The sequence below is a fragment of the Lepidochelys kempii genome, chromosome 20 (assembly GCF_965140285.1).
Source record: "Lepidochelys kempii isolate rLepKem1 chromosome 20, rLepKem1.hap1, whole genome shotgun sequence".
NCBI classification, from domain to species: Eukaryota; Metazoa; Chordata; order Testudines; family Cheloniidae; genus Lepidochelys; species Lepidochelys kempii.
The window spans coordinates 19562600-19583073 of NC_136399.1; the positions used below are offsets into that span (position 1 = coordinate 19562600).

Genomic DNA, 20474 nt, shown 5'->3' on the forward strand with positions numbered 1-20474 from the left:
TTTTCACCTTCCTCTGCAGTGTGTGGATCACTTGCTGGGATTATCTGGGTATACCTCATTTAATCCTTTCCGTGTCACTGCAGGAGCTGCAAGCACTGGTGCACCTCGGTCCCTCTGCCTGTACCATATGGTTGTCTAATCTGTTGGTCTCATATATTTTGGTCTCACATCCGTTGTTGAGTTAGGTGTGCGGGTGGTGTTAGTGGCCTGCGATAGGAGGTCAGACTAGATGATCTGTGATCCCTTCTGGCCTTAAACTCTATGACTTTGTGAAGTGTGGGAGTGAAGCCCAGGGAAGGAGGGAATTGGGAGAGACCTGAGCCAGACAGGGAAGAGGGAGATAGAAAGGAGGATGAGGAAAGAAGAGAAACAAAAGGCAGAAATAGCAGTGATTCTAAAAGGGAACATGTTCTCCCACTATGTAATGCTGAGTGCAACAATGAAGCCCTGAACAAATTACGAACAACTAAAATTCAGTTTCTAAATAAAGCCTATATTCTCCTCCTGATCTTTATCCAAACCCCTTATTGACATGAGTAAAAGATCCATTGTATGTTGGAGGAAGTATGTGGTCATTATTGAGGCCTAAATGTATATGGACCATCCTTAAAAGTGGAATTCAGTATGAGTTTGACTCCCCTGACCCAAGGGATAAGCCAGACAGGGTTGCAAACTCTACAAGGCAAAAGAGTCAAATTGGGGGAACATTTATAATATTTCTTCCTCATCTTAAATTAGGAATTTCCATACAGTGACTTGAAGTGTGTGGCCAGAAGAAAGTAGGGGTGGGTATAAGATGCTATGATCTCATTCTTGGAGATGTTCAAACATTGAGACCGGCACAAAGCATCCTGATTGTTTCTGTTGAATCGATACTGTCGTCTCACAAGTGGGTCCCTCTCAACAATCGATACTGGAGTTGGTACAGCCTGATGGTGTCATAGTGCGATGTGCCTTTATGGTCTTGCTGGTCTTGACACTCGGAAATTTTGTTCCTGCTTTTGAGACAGAGCATTTCTTAATTTCTTTCACTGGGTGAACTTAATGCTGAAGGGTAATATTTTTAAACTATTGCCTGTACTTGGTAATAGCTTCTTAGGATGGTGCATGTCGCATCATTTTGTATCTTACTTAAAAATGCAACCACTCAAGTGAGTCACGTAATTTAGAAGCAGTTTAAATGTTGTGCAATTCAACTTCTGTTTCCTTCGTGAAAGAGAATAAAGCCACTTCCTTGGAATTGTTTTGCAGTGTTTTATGACCTGTTGTACTGCTGTTAAATTGATTTGGGTTTTGTATGTCTACAAGCTGTTTTCATATCTGATTAACTGTAATTATTGGTTTTCCACTGTATGAAGTCAATGAAATAACGTGGATCTTTCTCATAAGCATTGTGTGTGCGTCGTATAGAGCCTGTTTTTGTCATTTCATTTGTCTGATTTCTGTGTTCAGTGGATTCACTAGTATTGTCTAGTATTCTAACATCGTGATCCTCCCAAGTACATCCTGTGCTGCCTGCTCTGAGCCTATTCAGCTTGCTTGAAGCATATAGGCAACTCCTAGTTCCTGTATTTGTGAGATGGCTTTGCCCTGGATGGGTGGATCAGGGAGGAACTGTCTTGGAGACTACCCATCAGATCAGGGGTGGGAAAACTTTTTGGCCCGAGGGAATAGAAATTGTATGGAGGGCCATGAGTGCTCACAGAATTGGGTTGGGGGGCCAGGAGGGGATGAGGGCTCTGATTGCGGGGGCGGTGTCCAGCGTGGGGCTAGAAATGAGGAGTTCAGGGTGTGGGAGGGAGCTCTGGGATGGGGCTGGGGATGAGGAGTTTGGGGTGTGGGAGGGTGCTCTAGGCTGGGATCAAGGGGTTCAGAGGGCAGGAGGGGGATCAGGGCAGGGGTTTGGGGTGCAGGAAGGAGTGCAGGCTCCAGCTGGGGGTGCAGGTTCTGGGGTGGGGCTGGGGATGAAGGATTTGGGGTGCAGGAGAGTGCTCCAGGCTGGGATCAAGGGGTTCAGAGGGCGGGAGGGGGATCAGGGCTGGGGCAGGGGGTTGGGACATGGGGAGACTCTCAGGGGTGCAGGCTCCGGGTGGCGCTTACCTCAAGTGGCTCCCGGAAGTAGCAGCATGTCCCTTCTCTGGCTCCTATGCGGAGGCGCGGCCAGGCAGGTCTGCATGCTGCACCATCCACAGGCACCGGCCCTGCAGCTCCCATTGGAGTGCTGGAGGGGGTCATTAGAGCGCGTAGGAGCCAGAGGCGGGCCATGCTGCTGCTTCCGGGAGCCTTGTAGAGCAGCCCCTGACCCTGCTCCCCAGCTGGAGCCCCAGACCACACTCCCCAGTGAGAACTCGCTTAAAATGACTGGCGGGCTGGATCCGGGCCGCGGGCCATAGTTTGCCCACCCCTGCATCAGATGGCTTATTTCTGAGCAGCCATGTTCCTTTTTTTTTTTTTTTTTTAACCCTGAGAGCCATGTGTTAGAGTAGAAAGAGGGCTGCTCTTAGTGGAAAACCCCTCATTTGTGATGACATGTTTGCTGCCTTAAATTTTAATTGTCTGACATAATGCATTCTGCAGCAGAGATGGCCAGAGGCCTTTGTCCTCAACTTGGAGGATACGATGTTCAGGTGACTGATAGATGTTTGGTGCAGGTTTCAAGAGACCTATGGGAACCTACTTGGATGTTTTTGGCCAAGCTCTCATGTGGTGAGATATAAATAAATTATAGTCCGAGCTGGAAGTGATGCCTATTGTTAAAGTTGCCTAACGTTTTCTATTATGACCCCCTGTTGCTTATCACTGTGCCAAACTTTGAACAGTTTGTGCTGGGACTTTCCATGCTTGCACTCTGTATAAGGACTGTTTTGGGGTGGGTTTTTTTTTTTTTTTTAAAGTTTTGGCAGAAACAGTTAATGCGCTTCAGAGAATGAGGTGAAGGGAAAAGTGAAATTGAAATGTTGTCAGGGGTTAGCCGTATATAATCATTAATGTGCCAGCCCTTATTGTCCACATCAAAACCTAACCGGATCTTGCCGAATTATATGGCTCTGAGCATCATCCTTTGTATGTGCTCCGCAGAGATTGCTCAAGGTTTGCTGCTAAAATCGCTGAACATTCCACCCGCACTAAGAATACTTGCTGACCATCCTGTACGCAGAGCCTGCTCACAGAGCTTGCATTACAGATGGGGAAGAGCAGAAGCTGCCACCCTGTCCTCAGGAAAGTGGTGGGAGCTAAGAGAGCAGAGCTGTCAGCTTGGTTCTTCCACTAACTCTGTGCACTTCCTGGCTTTTGGCTGTATTATTGAGTAAGAATATTGTTTTCCTCCTTTAACAGAAGTAACTGAGTGGTTGCACAAACTCACTTGTAGAGAGCTGAGGGATAGAACCCTGGTCTCTAATATTAGAGACTCAAATCTTCTCCGCAGCCATTCTGAGTGTGCGTGTTGGTGCTGTCTGTAACCACCCAGATCTCATTCCCTCGAGAGCCGGGAAACACAACTGTGGAATCCCGACTTCCACTTCGTTTCACTGCTTTGTGCAAATAGTCGTGTAAGCCAATGGTGAGGTGTGTGTTGTATGTACCTTTAATGGCTAACCCACTCAGAAAGCCGAGTCTACCACTGCTATTATTTATACTCCTTCAGCTCAAGGGATAATAGTTTGTACTGTGGATCTAATGGTTCTGGGTTCCAACCCTGCTGATCATCCATGCAGGGAACCGGTATGGCTCCATGTGATACGCTTTCTGTCTTTCAATTTTCTCTTAAAATCCAAGGGAATTATAAAAATTAAACAAACTAAGGTTCAAAGTCAAGTGCTAAAGAATTGGCAGGTACAGGTACCAGAAATAAGGGTGCCTATGCAGTCTTAATTCTGCTCCTGTGTGTTCTGCAATTTTTAACTGCATGGTCACGTAGTACTTGTTCTATAGGACTTCTGCTGCTTTCATTGTTGTGGATGAATAATAAATGGGGCGGGTTTCAGAGTAACAGCCGTGTTAGTCTGTATTAGCAAAAAGAAAAGGAGTACTTGTGGCACCTTAGAGACTAACCAATTTATTTTAAATGGGGCAGAGGGTTATAAGAAGAGAGAGGATGTTCTCTTGTGGCAAAAGCACTGGATTGGGACCCAGGAGAGCTGGGTTCTTGATTGTCTCTGTCATAGACTCCCTGTGTGATATTGGGCAAGACTCTTTTGTATACGCAAAAGTGGGTAAAATTAAATTTGCACAGACTACCTGAATTCTAGAATTCCCTAACTCTTGGGTGGCTAAATCCTCTAGGAAGCCTTGGAAATCTCATCCACCCATAATTCTCAGAGGCTATCACATTTCCCAAAGTCCCCGTAATGATTTTCAGCCTTAATGGTGTTTTTAATGTATTTTTTTGCTTGTAATAAATATATACATAAAATTAGGCTCAATTATTGTGCTGAGGATGTAATAGTGCCAGGCGGTGTTGCCTGGTGAATAGAACACTGGACTCTGGTACTCAGGAGACTTGGGGTCTGTTTCTGGCCTGCTGGTGACTTTGAACAAGCCACTTAACCTCTCTCTTCCTCAGTTTCCACATCTGAAAAATGGGGATAATGATGTTTATCTCCTTTGTAAAGTTCTTTGAGATCTCCTGGTCTGAAGGGCTATATAAGAGCTCAGTGATATTATCATCATCTCAATAGTCACCCTCAAACCGTGGCTGCTTCTGTTTCTTAATAGGATTGTCTCGATGAAGTGACAAAGGGGATTGTGGTCAAACTTTGTCCTACATGCAGCTCCAGGACAACTCCAGAATTTGGTTTTAATTTTACATGTTTGTAGTGTGGGATTGCAACCTTCAGATAGCTCATGAAAGCTCATGCTCAAATAAATTTCTAAGGTGCCACAAGTCCTCCTTTTCTTTTTGCGAATACAGACTAACACGGCAGCTACTCTGAAACCTTCAGATGCCACTCATCTAAGAATCAGTGAAGGGGACATCACTCCTGCTATACGTCTTCTAAAGATGTCATTAAAATGTCATCTGTGTCAAAAAATGTAAGCCTGCATGGAGCAGGGAAGCCAGTTTAAATGTTGTTACCTTTTTTGCGATGTGGAAAAGACTTTGTGGACATTCTGGGGCATATGACACTTACAGAAGTACTCGATCCACTGTAGTTTCTTTTCTCCTTTCTGCTTCACTTTAAGAAACTAACCTTTTAGCTTTAGGCCATTAACTGCAAAATCTGTGGCACACGGTGGTGAAATGGACAAGGCTTGCATGTTGGACACCTAGTTAATAGTAAAGCACTTTTATATAGTACTGTAGGTATTGCTTTGCTTTTGGTGTTGGTTGCCTTCAAAAGATAGGGATCGTCTACTGCCTGGGTAAAGTGTGTGCTAGGTAAACAGGCTACTGTAATGTGTTCCCATTAGGTGTCTTTGATGCAAGGCATTCAGGACCTTAACTGATGAATGCATGCATGAAAGTACTCAGCTGAGGCTCTTTTTGTAGTGCAAAACAGCTGAGTACAAAAGAGGAGGCTAACATTCATGCCACCTGCCAAGCTCATGCAGCCAGGGGGCGGAGAGTGGAGCTCACAGGGTTTTCCACCTTCCAAACACAGCGGGCTAGTGGCTGGAACAAGGCTGCATTTTTAAATTTCAAATCATTGTTTACCTTTGTGATCTGGATGGAAGCATTCTGTGTGAATTGCTGGAGAGCACAAGCTCTGAATGGCGGCTACTTGGGTCAGGGCACTTGTTTCCTAATCAGGGAGTCCCGCAAGAAGCAGCAGCCTGTGTGGTCAAACAGAATTATTGTAATGTGTTTGTTTACAAAATCTGCACCAAGGAAATACCTTGACTTTGTCTCACCAATTTCTCCTCCTACACTCAATTTGGCTGTCATTCGACCACAGGGGCAACTTGGGCCCCAATCCTGTAGAGGGATCTGTGCAGGCAGACCCTTATGCTCTCACACTGTCCCATTGCATTATGAACCGCACTGGATATTCTCCTTCTCATGTTCCCCTCAATCGCAGTCTTGAGACATTTTGTAGATACTAGCTTTGAGCCTATGTCATCAGTTATAGTGTGAGTTTCTGCTAAGGGTGGTGTAAAATTTTCACTACTTTAGTTTTCTCTGCCATTCTCGGACTATTTGTACCTCAATCCCTTGTGATTAGTTTTGCAGCAGTTTGTTTCCTCTGGCTTCAGATAGTATTTTGTATTCCTGTGGAGCAGTTAGCAGAGATAGTGCTGTCACACTGGGTCTTTCTCTATAACCTTCATCAAAATATGGTGCATCGTTCATGTTTCAGCCATGTTTGAGAATGTGAACCAGTTTCTTCTCCTCTTTCCTTTTCCCACTACCTGCACAAGCATGCTGGTAGAAGGAACTTGGCTTCAGGGTTCAGTAAAGTATTTGAATAGATGCATGCTAAGCCACTGAATGTAGGAGAGGAACAGAGCAAAAATGTTGTTTTTAAAGGCCCATGTCAAAGAAATAACCCTTTGAAACATGTTTCCTTGTGACAGGTTTCAGAGTAGCAGCCGTGTTAGTCTGTATCCGCAAAAAGAAAAGGAGGACTTGTGGCACCTTAGAGACTAAGGTTACCAAATGCATCCCTAACTTGCCCAACTGTGTGTCATAACTCTGTTCTTGTGGGGTTTCCCATAGCTGCTGGGTTGCTAGCACAAATACATGATTTTTTAAATATTTTTTTTAAAGAGACCTTGTATCTGGGGGAGATGAGACCTCCACATGGTGCGTACTCTTGGGGGTGGGAAGAGGGGTAAATTAGGTTCCACTTTAGGGCAGGGAGCCTTGACAAGATCCCTTTTTAACTTACTGTAATTGTTTCATTGATCACATCAAATTACCCAACTTCAGAAAATAATTCAGTTGTGTAATACTTAACGTTCAGTATCTCAGCTTCTTGTAGATGGTTTGTTTCTCTCCCCTCACTCTCCACAAAAGATAGTTTCATTTTAATTGAAGAAATATCCATAATACTGGTATCTGAGAAGTCGAGTCCCCACCTTGTATGATTCAATAAGAGGAAACCGGTTTGTTTGGGAGTTTTTCCCCTGAAACTGTCAAAACAAAACCTTGGTACTGCGTGGCTGGCTTCAGCCAAATTTGAACTCTGTTCAGCTTCAAACCCTTGATAATAGGAAGTGTGTACTGGAAATACTCAGAACATCTTGCCTCATATTACAGCATTGTATTTGCATAGGCTTTTATACTGTCTTTAAGTCAGAGGAAAGTGTAAAGGAAAGCCATTAATTAGTGAAAATGCCCATGTCTTTCATATAACAATGTTCTGGAAATTTTCACTCTGTTTAATTCCATCCATTGCAGTGTTCAGGTTGTGCCAATTTTAAAGTTACTCTCCCTTCTGGAGCCAGAATGAAGTTTCTGAGAACTGTAACTGAGTTGATTTAGCAGACAGATACCACGGGGCTGCTGCAAACTAGTCTGCTCAGAGACCTGTTCCTTAGCTTGCACCTCGCTTTAGAACTTTGCCTTGTGCAACTTATGATTCAGGAAAGTATTGGCAGCTATACTGGTTTGACAGGTTTGGTATTCTGTGCAAATGTCCTGCATTGTTTACATCAGATCTGACTGTAAGTAGCGTCTGTTAAAAAGGGGTTAGAATGAGGGACAGGGGATGGATCACTTGATGATTACCTGTTCTGTTCATTCCCTCTGGGGCACCTGGCATTGGCCACTTTCAGAAGACAGGATACTGGGCTAGGTGGACCTTTGATCTGACCCAGTCTGGCCATTCTTATGTATTACTCAGTTGCCACTGTGAAACCAAACTTGTTCTCTTACGTCAGGAAAAAGCGGTTAAAGTTTTGTGAGTTTTTTTTCCCCCCAGAGGAATTCAATTTAATTTAACTTGCAGCATAAAACCCTCTAACAATTAAAGGATATCATAGAACTTGCTGAGTAGCTTCAAGTCATTAAACACCAAACTAAAATACAATTACTCAATATGCTTTAGTATAGCTTCGAAGCAGCACACTCTTCTCCAAGGAGTACCATGTGTTCCCCACTCAGCTGTCCATAACTCAAAAGAATTAACATAGAGCCTCTCCAATTTACACAAATGACTATGATTGCAGATTAATGAATTTTGCAAATTAGCAAGTTAAGCAAACAAGATAAAATCAAGGATACTGCATTGCAAAGTGTACTTTACTTCTTTATGTGGCTAGTGTAGTTTAATTTTATTTGATCTGCTATAGTATCTGTAGTGCAATATATTTTAGAGAAATTACAAATACTGGATAGCGTAGGATCTTGCTGTCGTTCTGGGCTATAAAATCTGCTGAGAAATGGGAAGAGAATGGGGTCTTGGGAGAATTATTGGATTTGTGAGCTAGAAAGCTTCTTTTAATGTTTTTCTGAAGCTACCAACTACCACAGACCAAAAATAAACTTTCGTACACAGAACTATTGCATGTATAAGAAATATTTTGGGTGCGTTTGGATTGGTCACGTTAGTTCCTCTTTGCTTTATTTGTACTTGGCAGTGTCGCTTTAATTAAAAAAAATCTTGTGGCTTTTTTTGTCTCTTTGTAGTATCCGTTACATTTCAGAGTTAAAATTTATTTTCTCATTTAGTGATTTATTTATTTATTTTGCTTTCCTCTTTATCCAGGATGGGTTTAACCGTTGCAAACATTGCAGAGTTTGTATAAGACACAGTTGTGTTCGGATCCTACATAAAGGTGAATATTGTGGGCATTTTTTTCAAGGTCAACAGTGGCGGATCTAAAAATATTCTGTCTAGAATCCAGAGGGCATTCCTCACCCAGTTTTAGAACATAAAAAAAAAAAATCCCAACCTATCATTTTTCTCAGACCAGTGGCTTGAAAAACAAGAAACCACTTTGTCTGTAAAAACCGTCTGCCAAGACTCTCTCGTTTTTGGGTCTTCCGTCTTTAGTGTGAGACTGATGCAGAATTAGCATAGTGCTTACAGCATTTTGAACCCCCCTCCAGAGGCAATCATAGGCCCCCCGTCCATCTTCATACACCGTTACCTACAGGATGTAGTTTGTCTGTTTCCTCCTGATTGTGGTCAGTGAAAGGGCTCCTGTTTTGCTGCATTTGTGTCATCCTTGCTCGTCTTACTTGCTTGTATCTTTCATTTGTACTTCATCCAGTTGGATTAGTAATGGCCACCTAAATTGTGAGACCTTTACCTTAATGCGGTGGCACATTTGGTTACCCTTTAATGCCTGCTTTGCACCGGGGTTCCCCTTTGACACTTAAAATTAAGGTGCTCCAGTGTCTCTGTCAATGTACTGGCACCTGTTTGGTATTTCAGCACCAGAAAGGGGTGGGTGTACTTTGTCTGCAGGTATGTCTGGGAGGAAGGGAGGAGGTATGTCTGTGCTCGGCATGTTCAAACTGTGTTCATACAACAGGATTATGTCCATGATAGGCAATCTTGTTTCACGCTGGCTTTTGCCATGTCAGGTGAAGGAGCAACAGATACATATGGCCAAAGCAGGGGTGAAACTGCTTCAAAATTAAAGGGACCGTATTAGAATTGGGTCAGCTTCATTTTGAAGATGTTGGAGCTGTACGTCCATGGCAACTCTCTCATCAGTCTTATCTGAAAAAATATTCCTTGTTTGGAACCCAGAGCATTGAAAAATATACTTGCATAGCTATTAATATACATCAGTAGGTCTCAACATATTTACCATGGTAGGCCACATATGCAGTTCTCTGTGTTATGTGGGCCGCATTCACACAATATATATACTACTTGTATGACCCTGAGGATGTCACATGGGCTGCAGCTGTATGCTGATCCTGCCGTGGGTTGAGAACCACTGATGTACATTCAATGCTTCTGTAACCTGGGAATGGTCTGTGATCTGGGCAGAATGATTTGACAAGCAGTCTATATTAATGAAGATGATGAAAGTAAATTGTCAGGCTTTGTTCCTTCTCATAAAATACCACTGTATTCTGGTGACTTCAGAGCATTCTGCTATGTGAAGAATGAAGAGTGCATGCCTTCCCTTTTTTTTAGTGGTCTTTTTTCCCCCTCTTGCAATAATTTATGCCATGATTAGAATCAAATAATTGCTTGCCAGAATGAACCCTTTTTTTTCTTCTGTTTATGAAATGCCAACAGAAGATGGCGTAGAAATGTAGTTTTTTGCATGTTTGAAGATTGGAATGAGGCTAGGAGTCAGTAATGACAGGAAGCTGGGGTTTTTCAGGCCCATTGTTGTGTTTGTACATATCTCTTGTGCACATTTTTACTCATGTAACAGCAGTTCCTCAAAGACGGCACACAAATGATAGAGTGTATGCACAGTGCTATACAGGCTGTTGTTAATTTACGAAGTTAAAAAAAAATCCTTGTTTCCCTCCGCTCTGTTGTCAGAGTGTAAACATGTTGCAAGAACTTGAGTAATGAAAATGTTCTGTCCTAAAATTGCTAAACTTTGTAGGGAGCCTGGAATGCTGCTGCTGACTAGTACAGGAGCTCCAAGCCAAGACTTTCAAAAGTGACTAGAAAGCTTGTGTGGGTTTTGTTTGTTTTGGGGTTCCTTTTTTTGGGGGGAGGGGGCTTATCTTGAGACATCAGCCCTCTTTAAAGGTGTTACAGAAAGTGCTAAGCCGCCTATAGTGGCAAACTCACGCATCCGATGAAGTGAGCTGTAGCTCACGAAAGCTTATGCTCAAACAAATTTGTTAATCTCTAAGGTGCCACAAGTCCTCCTTTTCTCCTAGTGTAGGTGCTTTTGCTGATATGTCTTATACCTGGTTCCCAAAGGAAACAAGCTGTAGTAGCAAAAGCACTTTAACGGTGGTATAAAGGCATAGGGCTTTTGCCAGTAGAGAAATATCATTTAAAAAATGACACTCTCTAACTGACATTACTGTGCCAGCAAAAATTTCTAGTGTAAACCTGTCCTGAATCACTAGCCACTTAAAAAAACCATACTTCAGTTCATGGCGGTAGCTGTTTTAAATAATCTAGCAAGTGTTTTCTGGGGCAAGATACTGCATTTGTGTCTAAAAATTGTTACATTGTGTTTACCTGAGAAGCCAATGCTAGTACGGCCTGAAAAGGAAGGCCAAACTGTCCTAAGAACTTAAATTTAATTGTGTGAATGGGCTAGTCACATGGATTTTATTTGCAGTTTTTTTTCAATTGGTTCTAACCTGGTCAGTCAGCCTGCAGTGTTTATTGTTTCCTTTCCCTTCATCCTTCTCAGTGGTGTTTATATGATGCCATTTGTTTACATATGTTCCTAGCAGCATTGAAGAATTTGGAGTTGATTGTGTATGTTCAGATACCAAGTGACCAGATCAGATAATGAATTGTACTGCGCTTCAAAAATGTCTGAGGGAAGTGTTGTGCAATGCATGGTTGCTTCTGAGAGTTCCCATGGGGTATGCTTGTTCTAGGACTGATATTTTGTTGGGTTACAGAGTAGTAGCCGTGTTAGTCTGTATTCACAGAAAGAAAAGGAGGACTTGTGGCACCTTAGAGACTAACCAATTTATTTGAGCATAAGCTTTCGTGAGCTACGGCTCACTTCATCGGATGCTGAGCTGCTGCCCTTTTATTTTAAGTTCCCACTTTTGAGGTGCACACTGAGCTTATTTGCAAATTGTGATTGAGCTCCCTCATCCAAAAAATAGTGTTCATTAACTCTTTCCCTGCAAAGTAAACCATTAGGCAAGAGAGTCTGATTCTCTCTCTCCCTCCCCACCCCCATTGGTTTTGTCTGGTGCTCCTAGCCATATACTGGTTCTTGCAGCCTAAGGCCTCATTGATTACAGCCATGAGTGCAAGTGCTTAGTGCAGGCAGGCGAAACCAGCAATTGCACTAGTGGTATTTTCCCTACTTTCAAACAGTCGTCAGCTCCCTTGGTGCAAATAGTGTCTTTGCCTGCAGACGGTAGGGGTTGTATTGATGCAGCTGTTCTGATGGCTGTAAGCAGGGCAAATTCCGGTGCTTGGACAAGACCTAATTTTGGGGATGGGAGAGGAAGAGAAAACGTGTAATGTTTAAAAGTATATATAGTCATTTTATACATATTCTCTTGCCCACAGTCAAATATGTAGCTTTTCGTGTACTTCACAGGTCTCTGGAGCCCTTAACACATGTTAGATGGTCACTGACATCTGAAGTTAGCCATTTATTTATATATTGTTCTTAGCTTGACTCTTGGGCCTTCTGCCATGTCTTTATTCCTATAGGATTAGGACTATAGTGACACCTGCTGGTGAAAGCAGACTTATTAATCAACTAAGAATAGTTGGTTAGGTCTCAGAGGGGTAGTAGCCATGTTAGTCTGTATCCATGTTGTAATCCTCGTTGTAGTAGTTGGTTAGGCAACTTCTTGTGAACCTTTTACCCAATCAGCATTGCTCAAAATGGGACACTGTTCTTCAGCTGCAGGAATAGAGTCTAATACTGATCGTTAAGTGCTGTGTTTTGACTGGAGAGTCTCAACATTTAAATTCTGCGTGGCTGTAACCTCTCATATCTCAGTGAAGGTGTTTTCATGTTTGAAGTATCTTAGAGTGAAAATTTCACAGTGGTCTGGGTTTAAATCTAATAATTTTTCCTGTCTTGCAAAGATAGAGGTGGCCTTTTCACTTCACACCCAATCCCTCAAACAGTCTCATTCTTTCTTTTCAAGTCTTTGCACTTTGTGGTGTGGTGTTCTTTAACAAGCATGTTCTAACTATGGAGAGTGAAGCTTCTTGTCGTTATGTATAGAGAGAGTTATGGGAAATAACAGCTGGGTTGAGGCTGCAGAGCTGCTTGACAAAGAATGTGCGTGGGTGCTGCTTTTGCAGCCTCGGAAAGCTTGTAATCTGTAGCTCTGCTTCTCTCCATAATCGCCTCGTAATCCCAGAGGAAGAACTGAATTTTCAAAGGGTCTCAACCGAGTCTAAATGACACATGCAAGGTTTTGAGGCAGCTTTTGAAAATGGATATCAGTAATTCCAGGATATCTGGGTGTTTATCTCTTCCGGGCAGGTTTCTCCAAACACTAGCCTTTGAAAGCACACCCCCTTTTCCATGACACCCCCACCCCACCCCCGCAATATTATACTAGTACCTTGATGCACTCAAAAACACCCACTTCCGTTAACGGCATAGCATGTCTCCCAGCGCTAGGGCACTGTCTATACGGACGCATTACAGCGCTAAAACTTGCTGCGTTCAGCGGGATGTTTTTTCAGACCCCTGACCGAGAAAGTTGTAGCACTGTAAATTGTCAGTGTAGACAAGCCCTAAGACAGCACAGCACTTAGCACAAGGCAGCTGCAAACATGAAGTGAGCCGATCCCTGCCCAGCAAGCTTTCAGTCTAAGTAGAGGAGTCCAGCAAAGGATGGGAGGGGAAACAGAGGCATCAAGAGGTGGGGTTGCCCGACGCCATGCAGCAAATGAGTACTGGAGCTGGGAACAGAACTCTGGTCTTCTGAGACCTGGACTAGTACATTGTCCGCTGGCCCATGCTTCACCTCTCTTCCTTGGTTTTCTGTGTCTTGAAGAAGACTTTTTAAATCAGGAATTTTAAATGGTCCCACACACTCTAATGGGTTTAAGCTAGTCCATACTGAAAGGCTTATTTGTGAGCTCTGTACAGGTCTGTTGTCTATATACTTGAATTGCTTTAGCTAAACTGAGAGAGCCTAGCTTTGGATCTGCTAAGCTTTAACTAGACTGGTCTGTATTGTGCAGAACTAATTCATGTGAATTGTCTGTGTTCAGTTGGTAGGCCTGTCTGTCTACAAGTTGTTTTTAATGCACAGTTCCTTAACCTTGTGGTATTGTTTATTGATTTACAGCAGAGGTTCTCAAACTTTTGTACTGGTGATCCCTTTCACACAGCAAGCCTCTGAGTGTGACCCCCCCCCCATAAATTAAAAACACTTTTTTATATAGTTAATACCATTATAAATGCTGGAGGCAAAGTGGGGCTTGGGGTGGAGGCTGACAGCTTGTGACCCCCCCAGGTAATAACCTCATGATCCCCTGAGGGGTCCCGACCCCCAGTTTGAGAACCCCTGATTTAGGGATATAGATAATCTTTTAGGATTCTAATAAAGAAAAATTACTCATCTCACTTGGTTACAATCTGCCTAAGTGCTATACTTGTGGTATCCCAGATCCTTCACTTCATAACCCTTCTCCATATCACTAAAATAATTCCATACTTTATCAGCAACCTGAGTAGTAGCTTAAATGGCTGGTATTGAGAGGGTTAACCTCTCATTTTGCTCATTAGTATTGCACAACAGAGGATTGATTCACTTTTGTACGTGGACATTAACAGTCATTTTGATTTGAATCAATACAGACTATGGCAACTCCACTGAATTCCAAACCATACCTTAGTGCCCAAATTCACATTGCCACAAGAAGCTTCCTTCTGCTTCTAACTGATAAGGAAATTCACAACACATTAATCTCCTTCAGACTTGCCTACGGAGAAACTGCAATGGAGTGGCACCAATTGCAAGCTGACTGGAGCCTTACTGTCTTCATTTATTTGCTCTGATACAAGCCATCTGTGATAGCTGTTGGTGTACTACACCAGTGCAAACCCCAAGCTGCTATAAAACAGTTTGCACAGGCTCGGCCTATTCCAGTTTCCTGCAGCGTGAGCTGCACCTGTGCAAACAGCAGCTGATGATGGTTGTGTTTTAAAAATCAGGTCACTCTTTGGGGGAGGGCCTGTATCTTATCAACCAAATGGCCCCCCAGATTTGCACCTCAGACTACACCCGGGATCCTGAAGCGACATTCCAAATTTCAAACTGATCACAGTATGGATTTTAGGAAAGGATCAAAAATTTGGCTTTAAACAGCAACCTTAACTATGCTACAGCTCTTACAATGCCATAATCGCTTCATGCATCAGTCCAATGAAAACATATGAGTTTAAATCTGTTGTTGGACCTATTGGCATATGTTAATTGCAGCTGAAAACAGATTACACAGCCTGCTGTTTCTGCACCACTTACTGTGTTTTCAGCATTAAAATAATCACGCAGTGGAGCTTGAAGGAAAGTAAAACACTTGAGAAGTGTAGCTAGGGTTATTGAAGAAGCAATTAGATGACAGCATAAGCGTGGAGCAATAAAATGGAAATGAAAATTGATAGGCTTAAAAGCTTGCCATCCCTCCCACCCCCCCTTTACAAATGTTTAATATGTTCGTCTGTATTTGGAAGCTTGTCGGTGACACGCTTTAGTTCCTATGGTTTTTGTAATTAGGTATCGCTCCTTGAGATGGAGAATGCCTCGCGTGAACCGTGCCAGACGATTTTTCAACTTTATACATCTCTTTCTGTGCTCGCAGTCATTAGCCAGCTAGCGAGCGCCAACAATATCTGCGTTGATAGACGCTACTAAAACTACAGTCTCTCCCAGGCTGCTTTATTTATTGCTGTTCCTCATTTTATTGTTGGGAGGCTTTGCATCTGTTTTGTGGATTAGCTCCTGGATTGTTGCTTTAATCATTTTAAACTAAACAGATACTTAAAGGAAAACTGTCCTCATTCTGATCAGCCTAGCAGTCTAAAAGTACCAAAGAGAGAAACTTTTTTGCTTTGAATAAACCGTGAGACATTATTAAAACCTCTAAAATTTGCACGCATCTGGCCTTTGTGTTGCAAGTGGAAACTGACTATGTTTTTTTCCATTCCTGCTTGCTGCCAGGATCTGAAAGAATGTCATTTTTAGTGTATGGCTAGCGCTGGGCACGGAAATGCCAGCTTGCAATGGAAAGGCTACTCCATTTCTGTCTGGGCAAGGTGAGAACTGCCCTTCTGCTCCTGCTTCATCTTCGCCTTTAAGCTCATCAAACACACAGTCTACAACTGTTGCCTTGACTTGGGAATAATGTTAGCTAAGTAGTGACCTTGGCGAAAATACAGGCTGTCCTATGCCCTAACTCTCTCTGCTGCCCATAAGACACAAGTAACCAGCATGTTAGGATGTTGGCTGTAATATTGTTCTGTGTTATACCCTGTGTATTACTCAGGAATCTGCCCATTTCAGAGCTGTGCCAGAGGAAACTGTACATTTTCCATTCAGTAACAATAAAGGAGTTCTTTAGTTTATGCTGATGCCGACTCTGGTAACATGTATTTAACATAGTTGGAACTTTTTACATTTGCAAACGTACTGTAAGCACTTCTGAAAAGTTCTACTTACAACAGAACTTCTGAGACTGAACTTTCCATTAATCCGAGGTCTGTTTTGTTGCCTTGAAATCTGCATAGTGTGAGAATTGTGTAGATTGTCTCTGGGGTCTGTACGTTTAGAATACTAAAGTTCTGGCTGGACTTTATGCTCACAGTTCTTGCCAGAAGTGGTACATGCTTGGCCTAGGGAAATGCTGTGTAATATAACTTGGCTGCAGACTTTTGTGTGTACTCTCAGGTTTAGCTTTAAAATTGTAGACACTTTTTGGAAGCTGGGGGCAAGAGAAGAGTAAAGTCACAGTCAGTAATCCAGAGTGCGTTTTACTGAAGTACATACTTTCATAGCTATGATTATGTAGCCCAGCTAATAAAGTCTCAGACTTACAAACAAGTAAGAGAAGAGAGACCCATTCTTTGGAAATCTGAACATCTGGAGTGAAATCCTGGTCCCCGAGGAGTCAATTGCAGTTTTGCTACTGACTTCGGTGGTGGAGTTTTGCACGCTTATTTTGTCTCTGTTTTCCAGAGTGGGTTAACCGAAATGGTTTAAATAGTTGGCAGATAAGAATATTGACTTACTCAATTCTATTTTCCTGAAAGACACACATGCTCTACAACTGCCTTAAACCTCGATAACTCTGGCAAATCTATGGAGTAAAGAAAGGAAGTTTTGTTTTGATCTCCTCTCCTGGGTCCATTTTGGATAAGGATGCCAGTGATTCGTTGGGGGAGGAGAAAGTCAAAAAGTAACTTGTTCAGTGTTCCCTAAGGGGAGTCGGGGAGGATTGGACCAGGTTGTTTCTTTTTGACCCTGACAATGGTTTGTGTAAGGAAGCTTTGTACAGGAAACGGGGGTGGGGCAAAATTAATAACTTCCCAAATCTAAATTGAGACCGCAGAAGGGTCTGTAGAGGGGCAGCTAACTCCTGGCCACATGACTGTCTAGAAAATACAGTGGGAGAATTCACCAAGATTAGTCCACAATAGAATCCAACTGACACCATCAAGACCCCCATCCATAGGTAATAGTAGAGTTTGGTCGGGATTTTTACATCTACACTTAGCAGAGCATTTATGCTCTTCGCTCCATTTACTTGTATTTAAAGTGCCTTGGCAAGGGTGGAGCTGCTTTACAAATATCACTGTGGACTTCCATTCTTCACTCAGGACGCCCCCTTCGTAGGAGCTCCTTCAGATGTGTGGCATGACTCTCTATCACGTGTATAAAATGCCAGCTAGCAATTAGACGAGTGATTGTAGTTGTTTTTCCTTCTTTTTAATTTCCTCATTGGTTAGGGTTTGCTGGTTAAGATGTTGATCCAAAAGTAATGCAGATATTTCCCTCTAGGTGATCATGGTGCTCAGTTGGGCCTGCATGGTGGAGGGGGTGACGGAATGGGAGACGAAAACGCTACTGTGGAAGAAGGGGAGACTAGTCCAGACCCACAGCCACAAGGCCGAAGGATGCGGAGAGAAGCCTGCACCTGCCCATACTGCAAAGACAGCGAAGGACGGTAGGATTTGCTAACTGGGTACCTCAAACTGTAAGCGGGATTGTCAATATGATGGTAGGGAGTTTCAGAAACCCAGAGGGATGGAGACTGTAAGTCACTTAGCAGCCTTGGCCTTCAAGAACTAAAGTCAATCCAGGCTGCACTCTTAATAAAATAGGTTGACAGGTCGGATGATTACAGTAGTGCTCTCTCCCGGGAGCCCTAGGACCAGGTCTGGTGAAGGGTGGGTAACAGTAATTTTGGGGCACATGCTGGGTGCCTCATATTAAACTGACGTGGTCAGAACTGAGCAATCTTGGTCTCTCCGCTTCCCATCCTTGTAGAACTGGAATAGTGGAGTGAGGGGCTGATGATGTCAGACTGGGTTGGCATCAGCTCAGTTGCATGAGAGGAGGAGGGAAACTTGCACTAAATCTACTAACGTTCTGCTTTGGTTTCAGCTAGTGTTATAGTTCCTGGGTGCTCCTGAAACTAAACTTACACATGGAAGCTGTTCAGAGTCTTTTGTTTTGTTTTTCCCCTTAAAACTTCGCCATGAGTAACTGAAAGATTTTTACTGTCTCTGGATTGAACGTGCACTGCGTTCGCGGTCATCAGGTTATAAAGTGTTTGCTTCAGTGGCTTCCTCTTCCATTGCTAAAGTATTATCGGGTGCAGAAAAAGGGCTAAACCTCATGGCTGAAATGAGCATGTTCCTGTTGTGAGAAATTGAGGGCTGAGCCCTGTATATTCCTGTGGCCTGGGTTCTTCTGCCAGAGAACAGTGCTCCAGAATGGCAGGGTTTGTTTAAAAATGGGGAGAGACTGGTCAGAGTGAGGCGGAGTGGAGTCTAGGCTCCTAGTGTCTACTCTGTGCTTCGGTTCCTGCATTGGAGAAATGCAGCTAGCTCCCTGCCTCGCTGGTGAGGAGACCTTAGCACGTGTTAAAGCTTTGAGCGGTATCGCAGAAGGCGCTAAAGTAGGGCTGAAACAAAATACAGAGTCAGCGTAAACCCCACAAGGCCAGAAATGTGCATCGGAGACCGTAATTCCCTCCTTTTTGGCACCTCGTCATGCCTAGGTCTTTAGGGGGTATCTCCAAACAGTGGCAGGGCCATTGGTGTACATTAAGGACAGAATTTCAGTTGTCAGCTATGTGACGGGCCTGCCTGGCCAGTAGCGGTCGCTCAGAATGAACAGCAGCTTGAGCTCCCCTTTAAAATCTGTGAACACAGCCATTCCCGTTCCCTCCGTCCCCTCCCTCCCACCGCCTCTTCCTCTTTTCCCATTGACTTGCTCTTCATGTCATACCCCGCGTGCCCCATTGCTGGGCTCGGCCCGCATGCCCCATTGCTTTCACAGTGGCTTTGTTACACTGGAGAATTTTTAGTTAAAAATGTACTGAAAAGGGGAGTGGGGAGAGACCCCATGGAACAAAAAGTTTCTTACACACACAGTGAAAATAGGGACAGATTTGTTGAGGAGCCACCTGCCGGGCCATGTCTTCTGACGACTCCTGAAGAGGTTCCTGTTCTGTTTTTTCACTGAGGATTTAAGTGACTCCTCTGTGGCCCCTCTGAAGCCCTCACATCCACCATCTCTTCCCCCCCCCCCGACTTAGACTTTTTAAAACTGGCAGTTTACCTGCTCGTAACAGTTCCCAGTCTGACTTTAATTGGGGAGTATTTTCGTGCACATGTGGTACAGGTTTGACTCTCCCAATAACACTTCACTCTTTATAAGAACCTGTCATCCAAAGGTGTGGATACAGTTACCAACCCAATAGTGCTCAGCATCTTTTACCTCTGGAGTACCTTGTAGCCACCAATCCCCAAGGATGCGGACGTCCTCTTCGTTTGACAGAGGGTTAGACTGAAGCATCGAGTGGGAGCTGACTTGCTGGTGGTCATAGAGCAGAGCCAAGACTAGAGAGCCCTGATTCCTCTAGCCAGGAGACTGTCCTTCCCACTTCCCTGTGTTTCTAATGTCAGCCCAGCATCTGAGCAGTAAGTAGGCATGTCTAGTCAGTGCTCTGATCAGTGACTGGTAACCTGGGGTTTCCATTGTGTGAGCTCAGCAGCCACGCCGGATGCCACGTTTAGGAAGCTGATGTTTCACCTCCCTGTTAGCGAGAGTTGAGAGGCTCTGTAAATTAATGTCTTGATTGATCTGGATTCTTCCAGGGGTTCTGGGGATCCCGGTAAGAAGAAGCAGCACATCTGCCACATCCCAGGCTGCGGGAAGGTGTATGGCAAGACATCCCACCTGCGGGCTCACCTCCGGTGGCATACTGGGGAGAGACCTTTCGTCTGCAGCTGGATGTTCTGCGGGAAGCGCTTCACGCGCAGTGACGAGCTGCAGCGGCATAAGCGCACGCACACAGGTAAGCCCGGGAACCTGCCCTGGCTGCGAAGGGAGCAAAGGTGCACTTAAAGCCGGGGCTGGGGGAGCCTTCACATTTTCTCTAGCCTTGTATGTATGTTGCAAGGGTTTCCAAGATCCTTGTGATTGCCAGCGCTCTCCACTATATGCCTGGTGTTGCCCAGTGTTCATCATCTGTTGCTTTGGGTTTCTGCAGTACAAGTATATTTACAGGTTCTGTCACGAGCTGTACAAAACCATGACTCTTCTGTTCATTCGCAGCTGCATTAAGTGAATCCTCTGCAGTACTTTCAGCTGAGAAGTTTTCCTCGCCTTAGGAGCCCCGAAACAAGGAACAGCTAGAACTGTTCAGAAAGCCGCCCGCAGGGGGAAGTAACATTCAGAGTAGGGGGAGATAAAT

At 43.8% G+C, this 20474-nt stretch overlaps 1 protein-coding gene across 2 annotated transcripts in view; it reads left to right on the forward strand.

The window, feature by feature from the left end:
• The window catches only part of SP1 (Sp1 transcription factor), a 34017-nt gene that overhangs the window by 5674 nt on the left and 7869 nt on the right, over nt 1–20474 (forward strand). For both annotated transcript variants that reach the window (XM_073318995.2, XM_073318996.2), the window contains exons 4-5: nt 17549–17714; nt 19876–20075. In XM_073318995.2, coding sequence (XP_073175096.1) covers nt 17549–17714; nt 19876–20075 — 366 coding nt within the window. The remainder of the gene's footprint in view (nt 1–17548; nt 17715–19875; nt 20076–20474) is intronic.